Source organism: Lasioglossum baleicum, chromosome 7, assembly GCF_051020765.1.
Source record: "Lasioglossum baleicum chromosome 7, iyLasBale1, whole genome shotgun sequence".
NCBI classification, from domain to species: Eukaryota; Metazoa; Arthropoda; class Insecta; order Hymenoptera; family Halictidae; genus Lasioglossum; species Lasioglossum baleicum.
This window is the reverse complement of record NC_134935.1, coordinates 18,000,718-18,018,656: the sequence shown is the minus strand read 5'-3', so window position 1 is coordinate 18,018,656 and position 17,939 is coordinate 18,000,718. Positions and strand designations below refer to the sequence as shown.

General features: G+C 41.5%; 2 protein-coding genes across 2 annotated transcripts; both read right to left on the bottom strand.

Moving 5' to 3' along the window:
- Window positions 1-872: 872 nt before the first annotated feature.
- LOC143210359 (uncharacterized) lies at window positions 873-3,468 on the bottom strand. The gene is made up of 3 exons (XM_076427149.1): window positions 3,321-3,468; window positions 1,672-1,951; window positions 873-1,031 (listed from the first exon to the last, which is right to left on the bottom strand). The coding sequence occupies exons 1-3, from the start codon at window positions 3,391-3,393 to the stop codon at window positions 1,010-1,012; spliced, it is 375 nt and encodes a 124-aa protein (XP_076283264.1). The 5' UTR covers window positions 3,394-3,468; the 3' UTR covers window positions 873-1,009.
- Window positions 3,469-4,987: 1,519 nt separating this feature from the next.
- On the bottom strand, window positions 4,988-10,902 carry LOC143210358 (uncharacterized). Its single transcript, XM_076427148.1, has 4 exons — window positions 10,621-10,902; window positions 9,644-10,170; window positions 8,827-9,245; window positions 4,988-8,197 (listed from the first exon to the last, which is right to left on the bottom strand). The coding sequence occupies exons 1-4, from the start codon at window positions 10,703-10,705 to the stop codon at window positions 8,164-8,166; spliced, it is 1,065 nt and encodes a 354-aa protein (XP_076283263.1). The 5' UTR covers window positions 10,706-10,902; the 3' UTR covers window positions 4,988-8,163.
- Window positions 10,903-17,939: the final 7,037 nt, after the last annotated feature.

The following is a 17,939-nucleotide window of genomic DNA, read 5'->3' as shown; positions in this document are numbered from 1 at the left end:
ATTCCGGATCAACGTTCAGAGCCCTTTTTTGCAATTTGTTTCTTAAAATTTTATAAACAATAATAGCGTACGTTTTTATAGAAGAAAATTTTTTCAGAACATTTTTTCCAAAAAAGGGCTTTCAACGTTGATCTGGAATAACACGGATAACATGTCAACGCAAAGAGCATCCAAAAATATTGCTTCTTCGCTTCAGGAAATGGAAAAGAGTTCATCGAAAAATCAAGCTGTTTTGTTATATCTCTGTCTTTGTCTCTCCTGCGAGCGACTGTTTCCTCTCTGTCTGACTCTGCAGGAGAGACAAGGCATTGTTTATCCTTTTCCCGGAATTTCTTCATTCTGCCGCATCTGTCGCTGAAGTCAGAAAAATTGTCCCTAGTGGGTCTCGCGCACCCTTAACGGTGTAGCCCATTGTGCGGGGGAAGACGCAGGGTCATCCCTAGGCCGCGGCCGCCAGACCACGTAAGGCTATGTACCTGAGATAACGATGGTGGGATCATGTACGTACGGGAAGAGACAAGGTCTCCCAGAGCCGATAGGCTACCGTCGAAACCGAGGGAGTTGGTATGGCGATTGAAAACAAAACAAACCCCGAGAAGGGACAGGATTTTTGGAGGAAGTCTTGCGCCTTCGCTCGTCGTGGACGACAAATAAAACCACCCAGACCAAGCGATTACGTTTTTGAAATCCACCTACCCAATGTCGATCAATTTACACTAAGTGTAATAATTTTTCAATAATATTAATAATATGTGTCTACATATATGTACATAGATACTTGAACCAACTGTCAGGGGCTTCAGCATCGCAAAATAAAAGAATTTTAATATCACGTATCAATTTTTCTGTTATTTCAATGAGTGTCACAGGTAGAGATAAAAAAGAATCGTTTTAAGGGTAAAAAAGTTTATTATACAGGCTTAGCTACGAAATAGAAAATATTATACAAGCGCGAACAAAGAGTATGGTTCCATGTTTTCGTGAGTCAATGTATAATTCAAACTATGTTTCATCGCCCGTATCCAGCGGATCTGCAACAAAAGAAAAACAAAAATAGAACATTTTTAATACAGACCAACATCAAAAATTTGTAAAAAGCAGAATTGAGTATTTTCTTCGAAATTTTTACACTTGTTTGTGCAGCTCCTATTGTAATAATGTGCTCTACTAAAGATATCTATGCAATCATTCCTTATGATATTATTTTTATTGTATCAATAATAGTAAAATGAAAAATCTGGAACCGAATCATTTTGACCGGTGTGTTTTGGTAGGTTTACATATTATTGCAACATTGCGAGAAATCTACATAAATTCAGACTGGTAATTTTATAAAATAACGTCCACTAGTCACATTTTATGCTCGGTACGGTTTGTGTTAAATACTGCAAATTCAGTTCTTCCTGACAACCACAAATATTAGGTTGGCAACTAAATTCGCGACCTTTCGTTTCCTAATTCTTTTATTGTATCATTATAATATCATTCAGTGACCATTGCATTTGAACTTATCTTTGAAATTATCATCGGAGAACTCTGAATTTTGCGATTAATTTGATATAGAGAATTCGTGCTTGAAACATTATATAAATAACTTTGTTTGAGAAAATGTGGAAGTCGCAAACTTAGTTGCCAACCTAATACAAATACAATTCTAGAAAAAGTATTTACCCAGCTTTTGCACTCGCGAATGAAGCGCTTCCGAAAGGAGAGCTGATGGAGCCAGCGTGGGCTGAACTTCCGGAGAGACCTCCACCAAAACCTCCAGGATATCCGCCATATCCGCCGAAGCCGCCGGGTCTTCCGTATCCACCGAATCCTCCAGGTCCTCCGTAACCTCCGTAACCACCACCGAAGCCACCGCCAAAACCACCACCGTAACCTCCGTATCCGTGATGGTGATGGCGTGGTTCGGGCAACGCCTCTCTAGCTATCCTCGACAGCAGCACTCCTGGAAAAACCAAAGCGTGCAGTACGTTTTCGCGGATTACGAAACCGTGTAAACAAACGCGGTCGAGAGAATGGGCAGACTGTTTAGGAAGCGAGAATGACATCGACCTTCGCGGGAAGTAAGGTCAACAGACAACAATTCGTGCCAACCTGTGAAGAGATTGCTCGAACGTCCCACTAAACGATGAGTCAGGACAACGAGGATATTTCGGTGGCATTGATATTGATGTCGGAAAAAATTCGACATGCGTCGACCTTCTTGTTGCAGCTAATAATGATCAGTAGACTGTGGATCTTTATGCAAAATAAAAATGATCTAATAATATAACACTGTAAACACAACGAGGAAATAGTACATCGACACTCTCGAATTCTTTTAATCTTCCTGTCGTTTTAAATTGCACCAACTCGTTCCTCTCATAAGTGCATCGAATCCGCAGTCTAGTGATTAGACTTCCCTCAATAATTTTAATAGAAATCATATATCGACATCTTCTCAATTTTTTAAATTTTCCTACAATTTTCAATTTCATCTACTCAATTTTGCTATAAACGCATAAAGCTCCGCAGTCCAGTAACGATCTAACAATAAGTCTCTAATGATCTAAGTTATTAATGATCTAAGCCATTAACGCATTCAAAGCCGATGACGTGGGTCATTCCTTTTCAGCAATTTAGAACCGATTACCGATCGTGCATATCTGAATCATTACCAATAGTAATTAGTAGACTGTGGATTTGATGCATTTGTCACAAAAATTTTACTTTCAATTTGTTAAATATATTAAGTAGAAATAAAACTTTTTATTCGATCCCAGATTGCTGCAATTCGGATAGAAAGTTTTTATTTTGCATAGAGATCCGCAGTCTAGTAATTAGACAGAGTTATTGTATAATATCTTGGATTAAAAGTTCAAAAGAGACATTGCATTTTTCATTAAACTCGTATAGAATAAATAGTCCGATTGTATACCCTCCGGCGGCGGAACCCGGGTATATCTGACCCGCCATTTCTGGCGAATAAATTAAATGAACAGCTGTTCAAAAACACGTGTTAGAAAATTGATAAGTGAAGCAGAAAGGTCCTAACCACCACTAATTATGTAGATATAAGTCTCTAGCTGATCAGGAAGTTAGTTTAAAATCAATTGAAAAATTTGCCTCCGAACAGAAAAACAAACAAACAAGAAAGTGAGCTAATAAAAACGTGGTAAAAATTATCTGCCGTCCGAGGGTTAAATGGTGGAATAAAATAGCGTTTCTGGGCTGATTGATCATGCTACAAACTAGCTGGGCGGAGAGACGGAAGTAGTTTCAGTGTTATCCCGGAAGTATCGACTTTTTTTTTTACTAAATAGTAGATGCCTTACCATTTTGTACGTCGGCGGGATAGCCGTAGGCAGTGGCCAGGACGGCAGCGAGAACAACCAGAGCGATCTTCATGTTCACAGGTAGTGTGGCAGACGTCTTCGAGAACTGAGTGTGAAATGACGATGAGGAAATGATGAGGGCGGTCTTTATATAGGGAACCGTGACCGTTCCGAGCGTTCTGGGATACCCCGACGCATTTACGTAGGTACGAAACAGGTAGTTCTTCCCGAGGAACGACCGTATCTCATTAGCACCGCCCGAGTCTCAGCTTTGTAAAAGCGTCGGGCTTACATTAACACAACTCGGATAAACAATCGTGAATTACCTGAATCAATGATAAAACGTGCACGAAACCGTGTTGCAAAACTGTTTTTTTACACTATTTCATAATAATTTTCACTCGTTTCTTTCTGTTTCTTACTTCTGTCCGACTGAAAATTCCCAGATTAGTGGAATAATGGAGCTAATAACACAGTCCAACAAAATTACACCTTTTTCGTGTTCAACAATTAGTGTTGGGTGATTCTCCTAGAGTTTGTCATTCTAAAACCAAATCCGAAAGTACAATTGCTCTATCACGCAGATATATTTTGGGAAAACATTGATTTTTGTAAAAATGTATGATTTTTATAAAAAAAAAAAACGAGGTGATTGCGTGAAAACTGAAGATGCGAGTCTCCGCTACGCAATTATATTCTTTTGTACTTTCTAATAGTTGTGAATGCTTGTTAAAATTTGTTGTGCTTGTAGTAATTTCGTAATCAATAGAGAAATACATAAATAAGATATTGCAGAATATCTGAAACATCAAAAAAATTTGAAACCTGTTAGGTGATATAAATAAAGTAAATGAAATTTGAGGGGTTATATATTATTTACAGAAACTTGTTTGTCTCTGATCGTGTTCTATTCTGGTGCCGGAGAACGGTACAACAATTTCAAGGGCACCGTATAGGCCATTGCTTGGAGGAACCATGGCCTTGAATAGACCATCGGCGCGGGCTAGAGATCAGAGAACTCCTATTCATCGTGGTGTCAGCTAAAATTCGGCCAGATACATGGTTCAATTCCCAGAAGTTCGTGTCTACGCGCTAACCGACGAGAAGGCATTTGGGATTCCCCGTACGGGACATCTCGTCGTGAGTGTCTCATTCCTCTCGACTTAATCGCCCATAAAGACGACCGGCGGCTCGTTCTGCGTGGTCATCGTGAACCTGAAGAAAGGAGCATGGATCTTAAAAGATGATGCACATTGTTCGCGAGCTTCTCTCCAAAGAAAATCATGCATATGCATCGTATCGACGCGTCGATACGAATTCACGTTTAGGAACGATGCGACGCGCGACGACGCTTCAATAAAGACTAGGATAAAAAGTTACCGGATATTTAGTAACTGCATGGAAGTTTTTTATTTATTTGAAGGCATTCTGTAATTTATTTTGCATTATTTCTGATAAATAGACTGCGGATCATTATGCAAAATAAACATTGTCTGTATCGATTGTAAGGAATAAAAACCATACAGAATGTTATTTCTTCCCTCAATAATTTTAATAGATGAGAAAACACATATTAACATCTTCAATTCTTAAAATGTTCCTACAATTTTCAATTGTATGAAAATACATAAATAGGAATACGATCATTTTGTCCATGAAACGCGTCCTTCCGTTACTGCAAAACAACAAAAAACGGTTCTCAAGGAACAGCAGAAAGAATCGACCGTTTACAGTTTACATGGTCGGCGATAAATTTGTTCACACTTCCTAGTTCCGGGTCTCGAATTTAATCGAACGAGCTGTTCGCATCAGACGACATCCCACGTTAAAAGACTGCGATTTCCGCGGGAACTACAATATCAGCTTTTATATATGTATGTGTACGTCGCCAAGGTTACGGCCATGTGGTTCCTCAGTTTCCGTGGGACTTTTAATCGTTTGTCAAACCGATTCTCCAGGTGTATGCGCACACACTTGTTGAAATCCCGACGGTGAGTAAACGGTTGCGTGAATTACGTAACCGAGACAGTAGTCGTTGTTGGCGGGCAATTATGTCGTGTATAAGTACACGCGAATCGAAAATTAGCCGTGACTTTCATGGTAGCGAGAAGCAACGGAGCTAATGGCGATGATCCATAGAAAACTGGGCAAACGTATCTACGAGTCCTAATGAATGGTTCTCGGAAGTGATTGAGGGGTACGTTCGCGTCGTTTGCTTAATGACCGGCCGTTCCGAGAAAGTTTATCACGGGTCATTGTTTGACGGCCTTCGGAGGCCTTGGCCATAGTCCAGCCAAAATCTCCAGGTAAACCAGGAGATCCTTAATAGCATTTATGGTTGGGATTTTGTTGGGCCTTCGTTGCAATATTGGTTGGTACACTGTTAGAAATGTCGCGCCAAGGATCACTATAATACGAACGGCCAACTCTGGGCCCGCTAGCATAATATTCTGATCTTCTAAACGGCAGCGACGACCGTTTTACCCCGGGGTATGAAGGTAAATGGGAATCGTTTTACTGCCCTTTCGCTGGGGAATTACTAAGGTACGACCAAGTTTCGGACCCTCAACTGTTCGACGGTAAACGCATAAACTAAATGCCTAAATAGTTATTATAAAACTAAACTGAATTCTACACAGACGTGTAATGCTAAAAGATAATAATTGTCTTGTACAATAAATAAGCGTTACGCGTTATGTCCCGACATACATATAAACAACGTATTTCCACGGTAAAAATGATCACTAACTAATCAAGAAGTTTCGACTAATTACTATTTTGCTATGACTAACATTCAAAAAGACTGTTAGTCATTTTTAAATATTAGTTGATCATTGCCGAACTGTGGAAAAAGGAAAATGACATCGATACGATGGACTGACCTGCACATACCCCGGATGCGAATCCGATTGGAAATGTTTGTGGTTACATGAAGAGAAGACTTGCAGGAAAGCAGCTTTCTCGACATATTAGAAAGATATGGTGATCCTTACCTGTTAATTACGCGGAAAGCTTGGTCGAGAGCATGTCAAGAATATGTCAGGCCATTCTGGCCAACGATGGAGACTGGACACTTGATTAGATAAACGTGTTGGTAGTATACAATAAGTACTTTTATGCCAATAAAGGAAGATTTAAATTGCGTTTTTATTTTCAGAGAAAACGCGTACCCTGTTTTGCGCGACAGACTGTAAATGCTACTAGAGGTAACGAGAATGGGACCCGGCAGGTAAGTAAACAATGAAATACACGAGAGCTGTGTCTATTATTCAAACAGTTTTATTCTAGAATTGCCTAAAAGTACTGTTCTCACGCGATATTCGAATATCGATTTTCAAAAAATATCGACGCTGTCACGCGTAGCTCTAATCATCTTTTCTCGACGCTGACTCATCGAATTCATCAGCTGTTCGTAAATGCGGAATTACTTATCTACTCTACACGCTATACTACAGATACAACAAGCTATAATCAGTTTCGTTTTCTTTTTTCTTCTCGCCTGGCAGTAACGAACGATCGCGCGAGCCCTTTACAATTTCTCGAATCGGATCCTGGATCGTTCTCGAAAGAATAATCCTCAGACAATGTCTAGCTCGTACTTTTGGTCTATTAACCCCTTGCCGTATTTTAACGAGTCACGCTCCTCATGAAGATTTTAAACAAAGCCTAATAAATATGAATGTTACGCCTTTCTATTTAAATGAAATAAAATTTGATTCGTTCATAATCAATATTTAAGCATTCAAATAAATGTAGCCATACAAGAAAGATAAATTTTCTTTTCTCTTCCACGACATTTTTGAGGATAAAGAGGTTTTAATCGGTGTAACTGTCAAGAAAATGATACAGCAAGGGGTCAAATCGTTTGTACTGATCGTCCATCAGGTGTGGTGAGATATTGTGCAAGATTTCTCGTGCATGCACGTCCAAAACAGTAACGTATCTATATTATGACAAAGCCCTGGGGCAGTTATATTGGCGAGGAAGTACTGATATTTTACGGGGTGTTCAAGGTACCCATTTTATCGAGAATTTAACTTTACTAAGGCTAAAATCGCTGCGCATGCGAGAGAACCACCACTGGCTTAGTGTCACCACATTGCTGTGTTCTAGTTACACTAATACGCGCAGTTGTTGTCTTCGTGGTCGCAGACGTGTACCACGGAGTAGAGTTATCACGTGTCCCTACCAGTTTCTCACTGCCATCTCCCGATGGACGATCAGTACAGGTCGTTCACGTGCCTCCGTCAAAGTCGATCGACTCGAGAACCTTCGTCGAGGCTCGTTTGATCGTAAAGGGCCAGCGCAATTCGATTGGTCGGCAGGAACACGAATTGATTTAAGTACGCCACTATTTCCTCGAGAGCGGCATTCCGAGACGACGAATGGAAGACGGTAGCTGGAAATCCATCCGGTTGAAATGCCGCGTGGATTATTATTCTTAATCCTTTGCAGTCCGAAGCATTCTCAATGTCCCGATAAAAAATCAGCACGAAAATCGTACAATATCGTAATTTAGCAAGAATATTTATTTACAATATTTATAATGTAACATCAGCAACAGATGTTTCATAGACCAGTAAAACATCTTGTTCTTCCAACCAAATTATTATCTATTTTCCGAACGAAGATACCTGTCATAATAAGTGTTTGCTCCACTCCTATTACTTCAGACTTACAATATAGAGTCGACAGTTATTATGACGTATCTTCTTCTGAAAAACAGGTTACAATTGACTGTTAAGTGCAGATCAAGGACCACAAAGGGTTAAGAATATCGAATGGCGGACACGGTTCGTCGATCCAATCGTAGGATCGATCTAAATCCCAAGGCTTAATGGGTTTATTCTTCTGCGGTTGCTGGGCGCTTCTTTTTTCTGAACACACAGAAACAAAACCGAAAAAATTATGAGGCTGAAATGGGGAAGCTCTTGAAATATAAAGGCACCTCCACTTTCGAGTCATTTGAGTAAACCAAGAAAATTCTGTTTCAAGCGAAGCGAACGTTGCGGACAGTCCGCAGGCAATTGTCTGTCAGTCTGAACGGGGCTTAATGCGAATTTATTTTTGCATATAAAAATATAAAAACAACACTGTAACTAATTAAAACATTGGCGGACAGCGGGCATCACTTTTTTCGCCCCATATTCGCAACCCTCCACATAAAAGGGTACTTTCCTCTACTATCGATTTACTAACTAATATTTGTGTTAATAAACTTTCACATTGGATATGTTCTCTTTTTTACTGTTCCATAAAAATGTTCTAAATATTCGAGCTGCTTGCTTACTACACCAAAAGTCCAAAATATCTTCAATATTCTCAAAATAAATAAAATACCAAAATTGAATCAGGGATAAAATACCGTGATTAGTAAATTGAACGTAACAGAATTAACAGATCATTATCAATTGACAATCATATACCCCTCGAGTTTTTTGTTGAACCAATCAAAATGAGTTAGATCGTGTTATGGCGCTAGTTGAAAACGTCTGTAGCGACTTACCCGTTGGGAGATCCTCCATATGCGGTTGCCACCGAACTAGCAACTCCTCCTTTACCAGTGGAGTAACTGTTAGCGATCGCAGTGACCGCTCCAGGTGGAGATCCGGAGGATCCAGATCGCGTGGACATTCCAGGGAAGCTGAACACCATTGGGAAGTAGTTGTTCAGATTTGGATAGTGCTGTCGACGACGGTTACCCTTGAAGGGAACAAAGGGAACAGACACTTCCTCTTCGTCGTACTCATCGTCTTCCTCGTCGTCCTCTTCGACTATCACTGGTGGTCTTTTGGCCTTTTTGCCATGGTGGACCTTGGGTCGATTCGCAGGAGCCTCGGAAGTAGGGTGAACGGGTTCGTTAGCTGGGGTCACTGGAGCTGCTTCGGTTGTGAACACTGGAACTGGTTCAGGCTGTGGTTCTTCCTAAGTGACAGAGAAGGATTAAGATAGTACACCTAAGTTAAACATTTTCATTACTGGCACAGATAAAAAATTTAAACATCGTGGTTATTACTGTTCCCTTCGTAATTGTGACCAATAACAATTACAGAAAACATTATTTACATATTAGCTAGTAAACTAGTCCTTTCAACGTCTCAAAAAAACACAAGCTGCTGAGTCCAATTTTGAAAAATTTATTCGTATTTAAATGGTGTACGAATACTTTGTACACCGACTGTAAGTTTTAATCTTGTTATTTTTATAATACTATACACATCAGTCACTTTTGATAGCCGGTAGGTTCAGTGTTAATCCCATAAGTGGTTAAAAAGAGTAATATTTCGCAACAGAACGGCAGCAGTTCTAGTTACGATCGGTACCTGAGGAGGAGGTGTAGCTTGCTTGTGGTGATGCTGTTCTTCTTCCACAGGGTACTCCTCTTGAGGATCATGTTGCTCCGGCTGCTGATGGTGTTCGTCCTGGCGGTGATGTCCTTCGGGTTGGTGTCCATCCTGATGATGATGTCCTTCAGGTTGGTGTCCATCCTGACGGTGATGTTCTTCAGGCTGGTGTTCCTCTTCCTGTTGCACAGGAGTCTGCTCATCCTCGTTGTACGACTCTTCAGGCTCTGGCGCCGCCTGGGCCTCGGCGCTCGACACTTCCGATTCTTCAATCGGTTCCGGGCCATTGTTCAAGTGTGGCGCCTGCATTCCGCCAAAAAAGGCTTCGCCACTGACAGCATTGCCCTGCGCGAACACTCCCGTCGCTTGGCTACCGGGATTCGACCGTCGTACAGGTCTGTAGTAACCGGCGATCATCATCGTCCTGTGAGGATAAGGTTGTACGGGTGCCCTCTTCTCTCGCAGGAAGACTATGGGATTGCCGTAGGGATCCAACATCACTGAAACTTTAGAGACCGTCCATGTCAACCTTCCTACAGGCTACATTCTCGTTAAACTACAGGGTATAGTCAGTGCAGAGAGTCTGGATGGATTGTCAGTTTGCTTTTGTATGATCAACTTTTAAATTGAGTATTGATAAATTAAATAAATAAGTGTCGTATTAATATTTTAAAAAAATTGTCAAATTCAATGATTAGCCTTACGACAACTTTCATACGAATAGGTATGGGACTTTGATCACGCCGATCCTAATAACGTTTTTTAACGTAACAGCTCTGTGAGGGCGAATAATTTGTTGAGCAAAATGTATAGTATAGGATCGACTTTCTCGAAAAGCGAAAAGATTTTATTTCTATGCATGGCTATTCTAAGGCTCCCCACGCCAAGAGATAGAATAGGTATCTGTCATATTGGTAGCTTCTCCTATGATAGTCGTACTGAGTTGCCATATTTACCAGGTTCAGCAGGAATAACTCTGGACTCCGTGACCGCGATCGTCGCCGCGACGACGAGGAGGACGAAGCTGATCCACTGCGCCATCCTTAATGATTGGAACTCTGGTTGGAACGATATGGAACGTTGAATAACCAAATGTCCGTTCGTAGGGATCCCTCGAGACACTTTTTCTTGAACAGTCGTTCGTCCCGGAAGCCGAAGAGCCCTGCCGATATCCAAGCACTACCGCGAAGGTCTACCTGGCTCGCGAACTTTTTGCTAGATGATGCTATCCTCGAACCCGCAATTGCTTTTATACCAGAAGCTAGGTGAGCTCGCGGGGGATGGGATGGGCGATCGAGGACGCAGAAGGCATGGGGCCGGGATCGGTTGGATCCACGAGCGGAACGGGGATACGGGATCTTCTGGATCCCCCACCATAGATCGTCAGGTGGTTGCCTCGTACCCAACAGGATCGTCGTTGACGCGAACGCGCGCATCGATCAACCAGACGTGATCGTCATCCCTAACTAATCGGACAGCCGTCGAATCGAACGCATTAATTGCGATACCCGTCGGCCCTTCTAGAGTCTCGATCGAACCCGATCGATCGTGTTACATGTTACATGGTGCACAGTGAGGAGCAAAATTGAACCAAACAGTTTTTCAAAAATTATCTTTGTATCAGATGATTGCATAAGTTCCTGTCCGATTTGAAAATAAAATTCACTGGTCAAATTTTAAAGAATACAGCTTTATACATTCGTTTCTACAATTATTTTTTCTTTTTTACACTCGTAGTTTACTACTTGTAGTTTACTAGTTACAGTATTTCACTTTTTAATCAAATTCAATGTAACCGAACTCTGAAGTATTATATTTATTGTTTCTTAAGTTCAAATATGTAAAATCATGTGCCCCTTGAGTTTCTTGTGATTCTGTTTTGATAAACACGTGAATAATGATTTTCTAGAAAAATAGTTTAGGCGGTATTTAGTGTGTCGTTTACTTAAAAAATGATCGACCTGGTCCCATGAACCCCTGAAAATGGGAAAGAACCTTTTTCTAAGGTATGTTCAATTTTTCTGAAATTTTGAACAAATCACTAGAAGACATGTAGACAGACTAGGAAGTGTCGTTTATGATCATTGAGTTTCGGATTTTATGTATTCATTAGAAAAATGTATAACGAATTTCCATGCAGAATATTTATAATGTATATTCTACTTGTATGAAACACCCGGAAGGGCGAAAACACCTCCAGAGTGGTCCACGATAGTACTTTGCCTAGTGGCATCGTGGGTCCATTGACTGTCGTGTCGCATTTAGAGGTTCATGACATGTCAATCGCCATTGAAATGGAAGCCAAGACGCTAGAAGCGTGTTTACTAAAAACATGAAGCAATAAATTCGCCTCTGGTGTCCTGACTCACATATTAATTTGACGACAGCTAAAAATACCATTTATGCGTATCACATCGCAAAAATAGCGGATTTCAGTCGTCCGTATCATAAACATCAGCGTGGAATTTTCTAAGAACGCATATATTTACGCCACACTGTTATTCAGTGGAAGAGTACAGAAGGCTAAAGTATCGCTTTCATTCACAGGTATCAAGGGGGAGCAATATGCTTCTTTCATTTATTTATTTAATTATTAATGATCAACTTTTTTTTGTATTTGAGGTGAGTCTACATTACTTATTAGCGGGTTTACGTATAATGTGCTCATAGTACATATAAATTTTTTATATGCAATGTAATTATCATGACAGATAGCAACAAGTTATAGAAAAGAAAGTTATGAACTGAATTTCTAACAGGCGCAATTAACGAAAATTCTTCGAAAGTGTTAGGACTGTTTTGCCATAAAGTTGTTTCTGAAAGTAGTATAAGTCTATTTTTGGAAAGAAATGAGTTAATGGTAGTTTTAGTCACAGATATAAATATACAAAAATTAAAAAGAAGTTAATAAATAAATAGACTTATAATGAAATACTTAAAATGCAAACACTTAAAATGAAATAGTTTTAGTTAGAATAATGAATTTTCTAAGATTTTCTAATGAAAAATTAATAATATTTCGTAATCCATATCTACTTTATTTAAAAATATAAATCTGGTTAGCTATATCGGATGCGGAGGCTGAATAATCGATTCAAACTGCAGAGACTTAAGATTGGTGAAGCTTGCAAACAATTCGCGATCTGTGCTGGACGGAAATCGCGCGACGATCTCGATGATGGAATCGCTAATTCGTGGGTCACGCGGAGTGATGCCTGATAAGTGGATCTATCAGCAGAACGAATAATAAGACGGTTCATACATGTTCAACCGGACTATAAATACACACGATCCAAGAAACGACGTCAGAACAACGCGTCTCCAGAATTTCTATACTTCCCTGCACGGTCTTCGACCCTTTTCGCATCCCGCGATCCGCTTTTTCCAGGAATGCAGGCGCCGCACTGCGACGACGATGCTCGAAAACGGTATCGAATGTGAAACATTGATCGTCATACATTGCAGTTACTAGTTCTTGCATTTTTAAGTACACTAGCAGAATTAATTCTGAACACTATATTAAAAATTTTATATTCTACTCATTGTCTAATTTTAGGGCGTCGCTTATATAAAAAAAAATCAGTAAAAAGACCATTTACAGTAGGTAAAATATCAATAGCACATTTTTTTTACATGAGAACGGATTAATAATTTTTAAATCCAAACATCAGGAGCGGATTAAGATCGTATACCGAGGTACCACTGTATTAGGTTCTCCGAACAGTTCCTTTCGTTTTCGATTAATGCACACAGTGCGAATTCCACCGAATTTGATCCGAGAAGGCGCGCGAGAAGGATGATCGGTGTCGGGACGAGCATGATCGTAATTTCATCGGTTTTCGCAAAGATGGTACGAAGGCAGAGAAAGGAGAGAAGGGACTAGCAGAGAGAGAAGAGAAGAGAGGAAAGGACGGTGACGCGTCGAGGCGGATCTGTCTGAATTTGTTTTGGATTCGGAGCACGAGCGCCACGGCCACCGCCATTGGACTCTTACGGACTTTTGATCATCCCCAAGAATTATCGTCGGCTCTGACCAGTCATACTACGGACGTTCGGGCGCGTATGACTGACATAATATTAATATTAAGAGGTCGTTACGTCAAGCGGTACGCCGCGCGCCGTCGAACGTGGCGACGAGATCGCGACGTATTGGTTCGGCAACCGATTCGTCGTCTCGGCCTAGTCCGCGACCTTCCGTTGCCGGTTCGACCCGTCGAATTCATCTCCATCGATCGTCCGATCGGACGACGTACCCCGCCGCCGCGCCGGCCGCTGAATACTTCATGAATTCCGCACTATTTCATGAATCAACTTCCAAACGCACCGTTTTCCAAGTCACGCGTCATCGTATTTTCGAGCGTGACCAGCCGACGCAAATCGGCACGTCCAGGCTCCGATAGAACGGACGGCCGTTCCACTCGGATGCAGCTGGATTCGCGACGCTCCGCAAAAATGTAAATTACGCCGGTAACTCTGAGAGACGCCGTTCTTTCTTTTTTCTTTTCGCAAAGACCGAGCGTTTCTCACGGCGGCGGAGCGACGCGAGGCTTTAACGCCCGGCGAAAAATTGAACCCTCTTTCTCGTCGGGCGGAGAACGCGGTCGCTTCTTTCAAGTATTCCAATGTAACAGGTACGGGAAATCGTTTTCGTACGCAGTGAGCAGCTTTAACGCTAGGGCTACAGAAAACAAACATCGCGGTAAGTGTATACAGAATTTCAGCAAGATTGGAATATGGGAAGAGGTTTAAAATTCAATTACAAGATTTGACGCATACATACAACAACAACACGGCAAGTTAATATAAGCGTGGTAAAAATGATGCCAAATCCTCAAAATATCGGCCTAACGAGAAACCATACTCGGTCTTCTCGCGTGGCAGCAGACAACAGCGGTCATCTAGCTTTCAATCGAGCACGCAGAGCTCTGATTTCGATTACTTCGAATATTCGGGGCCCGGTTCGATGAACCCGCATGTGCACGGTCCTATTTTGCGAGTCGTCTTCCACGAAGCGAGCTCAGAAATCGGACGATTGCTCCTTGTTCAAATTCAAGGCACGCGCGCACTCGTCTGCCAGACCTATCGTTGCCTAGATGTATGTACAGCCGATCACAGAAAAGATAACTTACAATATAATTGTATGTAATGATGACTAGACAGCGGACGTTTAAGAACTTATGGCGTGCGCAAATTAACGAGGTGTAAAATTGATATAATTATTACCTTCAGACACAGTCAAATTACATAGTACGATTTTTATTTCATCGTAAAGAACCTTATTGTACGTTTGGCTTTGCACAATTTCATATTATTAATTGTTAACATCCCCAAGCTTATGTTAAACGCAACTGCATCACACGGATATACAAACTGTATGCAGGGTGGTAAACAGAGTGGTAGAATGGAAGAAAATCGTTGAATTAAATAGGGCATTTTCCATTAGAAATTGTGAATGGTACAATTTTAAGATCGCGAATATAGTTGCCAACTTAAAATAATGCAAACGATCGCAGAATGACTAAAAAAGAAATTGCTTTTGTATTTTATCGTTCTCGGAAGTTGATGGCGTGTTATCAGGATATCTCTGGATGTCTTCCTTTTTGCGGGGAGAGCTCGTAAACAGTTGGCGAATGGGCCATTCGTCATCCAACAGAGGATCACCGCGAGCCGAGCGCACGTAAACCGATGATGCAAGTCCCATAATAATGATTATTCAGTGGTCGTCCGTTTCTACGTCAATCTGCAAACCATACGTCTTCGAGGGTCCCTTTGTTTGTCCGTTTTCCATTGTTTTCCGTCGCTTTTCCGCGATATCCGTCCGCTGCACGTAGAAACGCGCCCCCAACTACGATCTCGCTATCAAGGACAACAGCCAAGCAAGAACCAAACCGAGAAGCTAACTCTCACAAAGGACATGTGTCAGAATTGTTCGGAAATGTCAATCATTTATTGGACCAATGTAGGAATTTTGTCACACAGTGAAACCTGGTCCATTGCAAAAATTGAGGTTATGCAACGCTGAAGGTAATCAACAGACTGCGGATGTTTATGCAATTTTCAATTATTGTAGGGAAATTTTAAGAAAGTGGTACCAAATAAAATCCTATTTTCATTGGTAATAAAAGCTTTTGCACTATAAATGGACCTGAGATCGTAAAAGAAAAGCGGCGCGGCGCGATCGCAAGCGCGCGTACGATCGCGATTACGTTTAGGGAACAAGCGAACCCACCGCAGAAACGATACGATTACGATGCGTTTCGACAGTTGTCGCGCGTGAGCAGACGAACGTGTCCGATTCAGTATGCCGCTCCGAAGCACGTGCAAGAGACCGACATCGGTTGATTCCTGATTCAGTGCGTGCAGCTGTTCACGAAAACAGGAGCCACGTACGGAGTCCGCCTCCTGAGAACCGCGTCGCTCCTCCTTTTCTTTCGGTATTTTTCGCGACAAATAAGCAAATGACACCCGGGCAGGATAGCGGAGTCCGACGAGTGCCTCGAACATCGTCCAATAAAAGAATCTCTCCTGTTTTCGTTCGACCGACTCGCGCCAACGCAGTTTTATACATTCAGTTTTCATCATCTTCCCCAGAGCTTCATGCATACGTCGCGTCGAGCGTCGCACCGGGCCTCCCTTTATGAATTATTCCTTTTCGGGAATACGCCAGTATTCTATATTTAGGAGAAAAATGATTCACTGGACGGGCCACATGTACATTCAACATTTAATTTTCAGAGTTATTGGGGTGATCCAACTTATACAGCAAAATTTCTTTTTGCCGGAAGCATTGTCTTCAGAACATTGGCTATAACATTTTATCCGTTAACACTATCATTATACTTTCTTTATAAAAAATGTAGCTGGCGACTATACCTATGTGATTTTATAGCTGAAAAACAAAACGCATCCTTTACGACAGTCCCTTACCATCCCCCGCGTAATACCGGTCATTCGCTATGGCCAACTGACGCACGCGGCCATTCTAATAATAACCGTTATTCCTAGCGATTTCAATATTTGTCGGCTTCCTGCCATTGCCGGTTTTCCGCTTCGTCATCCTCGATACCGATAATCGCATAATTCATGCCGAGGATTCACGTGCCGCACCTTCCCGCTGCACTCGTTAACAATTCTGACTAAAATCGAGAACAGAAACGGCATCGTCCGCTTCCGTTCGGGAATCCCAGGACAATCTTAACCCCCGCAAAATAGAAAGAAACGATCGCAATCATTACTTCTATAAATATTCTATAAATATTCCGTTTTGTCGATCGTTACGAATTAATAGAAATTAGTTACTATACATATCTCTTAAATTAACAAATTTTCAAAACAGATGGCTAAACGCAATTTTGTGGAGAATGAATAGTACTATTTATAAGGACTGTTTATAAATAGTATGTAATATTCATAAATCCGCAGTGAGTAATGTTCTCTCGAATAGTACATCGCGAGCATAGAGGAACGTAATTTATAGCAGCACGATTCTACATATATGTATAAAAGTACGTATTTTTCTACTTATATTCTCTTGCTAATATATGCGTTGAACGTCAACCATCAGCATAGCCGATAAACTCATACATGCGTGCGGTGAATTCTATAAATGTCGAAGTCGAAATCATCAGATCTATTTTTCGCATGATTTGCACGTAACAGCATCTTTCTTCAACGTCGAATAAGTCGTATCTACTAGATTAGAGATGGAATCAAGTGTAACTGCGTGGAGCACCGTTGTCGGGTGGCGGTGCCAATTTCCGGGAAGAAATTAGAGGATCGTTTGCCAGGAGAAGCACGCGCGTCGCATATTTCGCGTTTCCGTTGGTTTCTTTCTGATTTTCTGATCCTCGGATCCGGCCCGGGTGATCTACGATTCAATAGAAATCCGAAGGGGGGCGCGTGGACAGGGATGTTTAATTCAAGATCGTTTCTCGGAATAATTCCGACACCGTAAATAATTTTACAGCTCACGGCCTCTCGGCGACGGATGCGGGTCTCTCCGTAAAAATGCGCGATCGAAATGAAAAAGAAAGAAGCGGAACGCGACGGAAATACTCCCTCGCCGATTTGATTCGCGCGCTGCACGTTTTCCGGTGCGCTTTCCTCTCCCGACCGACGTTTTTTCGCGCGCCGGAGGAAACTTTCCTCGACAAGGACGATGACTCTCCCGCGCGGTTATACCGTCTACACGACTCCTATTTGAACACGAATCACGGAGAACAGCCGGGCAAGTTCAGCAGGCTTGAAATGGGTTGAAAGACCGCGTTACATCTCG

Bases quoted from the DNA above. Each gene is read 5' to 3' on its own strand.
- LOC143210359 (XM_076427149.1), bottom strand. From the start codon at position 3,393: ATGAAGATCGCTCTGGTTGTTCTCGCTGCCGTCCTGGCCACTGCCTAC. The intron at 1,952-3,320 runs GTAAGGCATCTA...TGGTTTTTCCAG, and splicing joins TCCCGCCGACGTACAAAATG to GAGTGCTGCTGTCGAGGATA. The intron at 1,032-1,671 runs GTAAATACTTTT...CTTTTGTTGCAG, and splicing joins TTCGCGAGTGCAAAAGCTGG to ATCCGCTGGATACGGGCGAT.
- LOC143210358 (XM_076427148.1), bottom strand. From the start codon at position 10,705: ATGGCGCAGTGGATCAGCTTCGTCCTCCTCGTCGTCGCGGCGACGATC. The intron at 10,171-10,620 runs GTAAATATGGCA...CGGTCTCTAAAG, and splicing joins AGTTATTCCTGCTGAACCTG to TTTCAGTGATGTTGGATCCC. The intron at 9,246-9,643 runs GTACCGATCGTA...TCTGTCACTTAG, and splicing joins AAGCTACACCTCCTCCTCAG to GAAGAACCACAGCCTGAACC.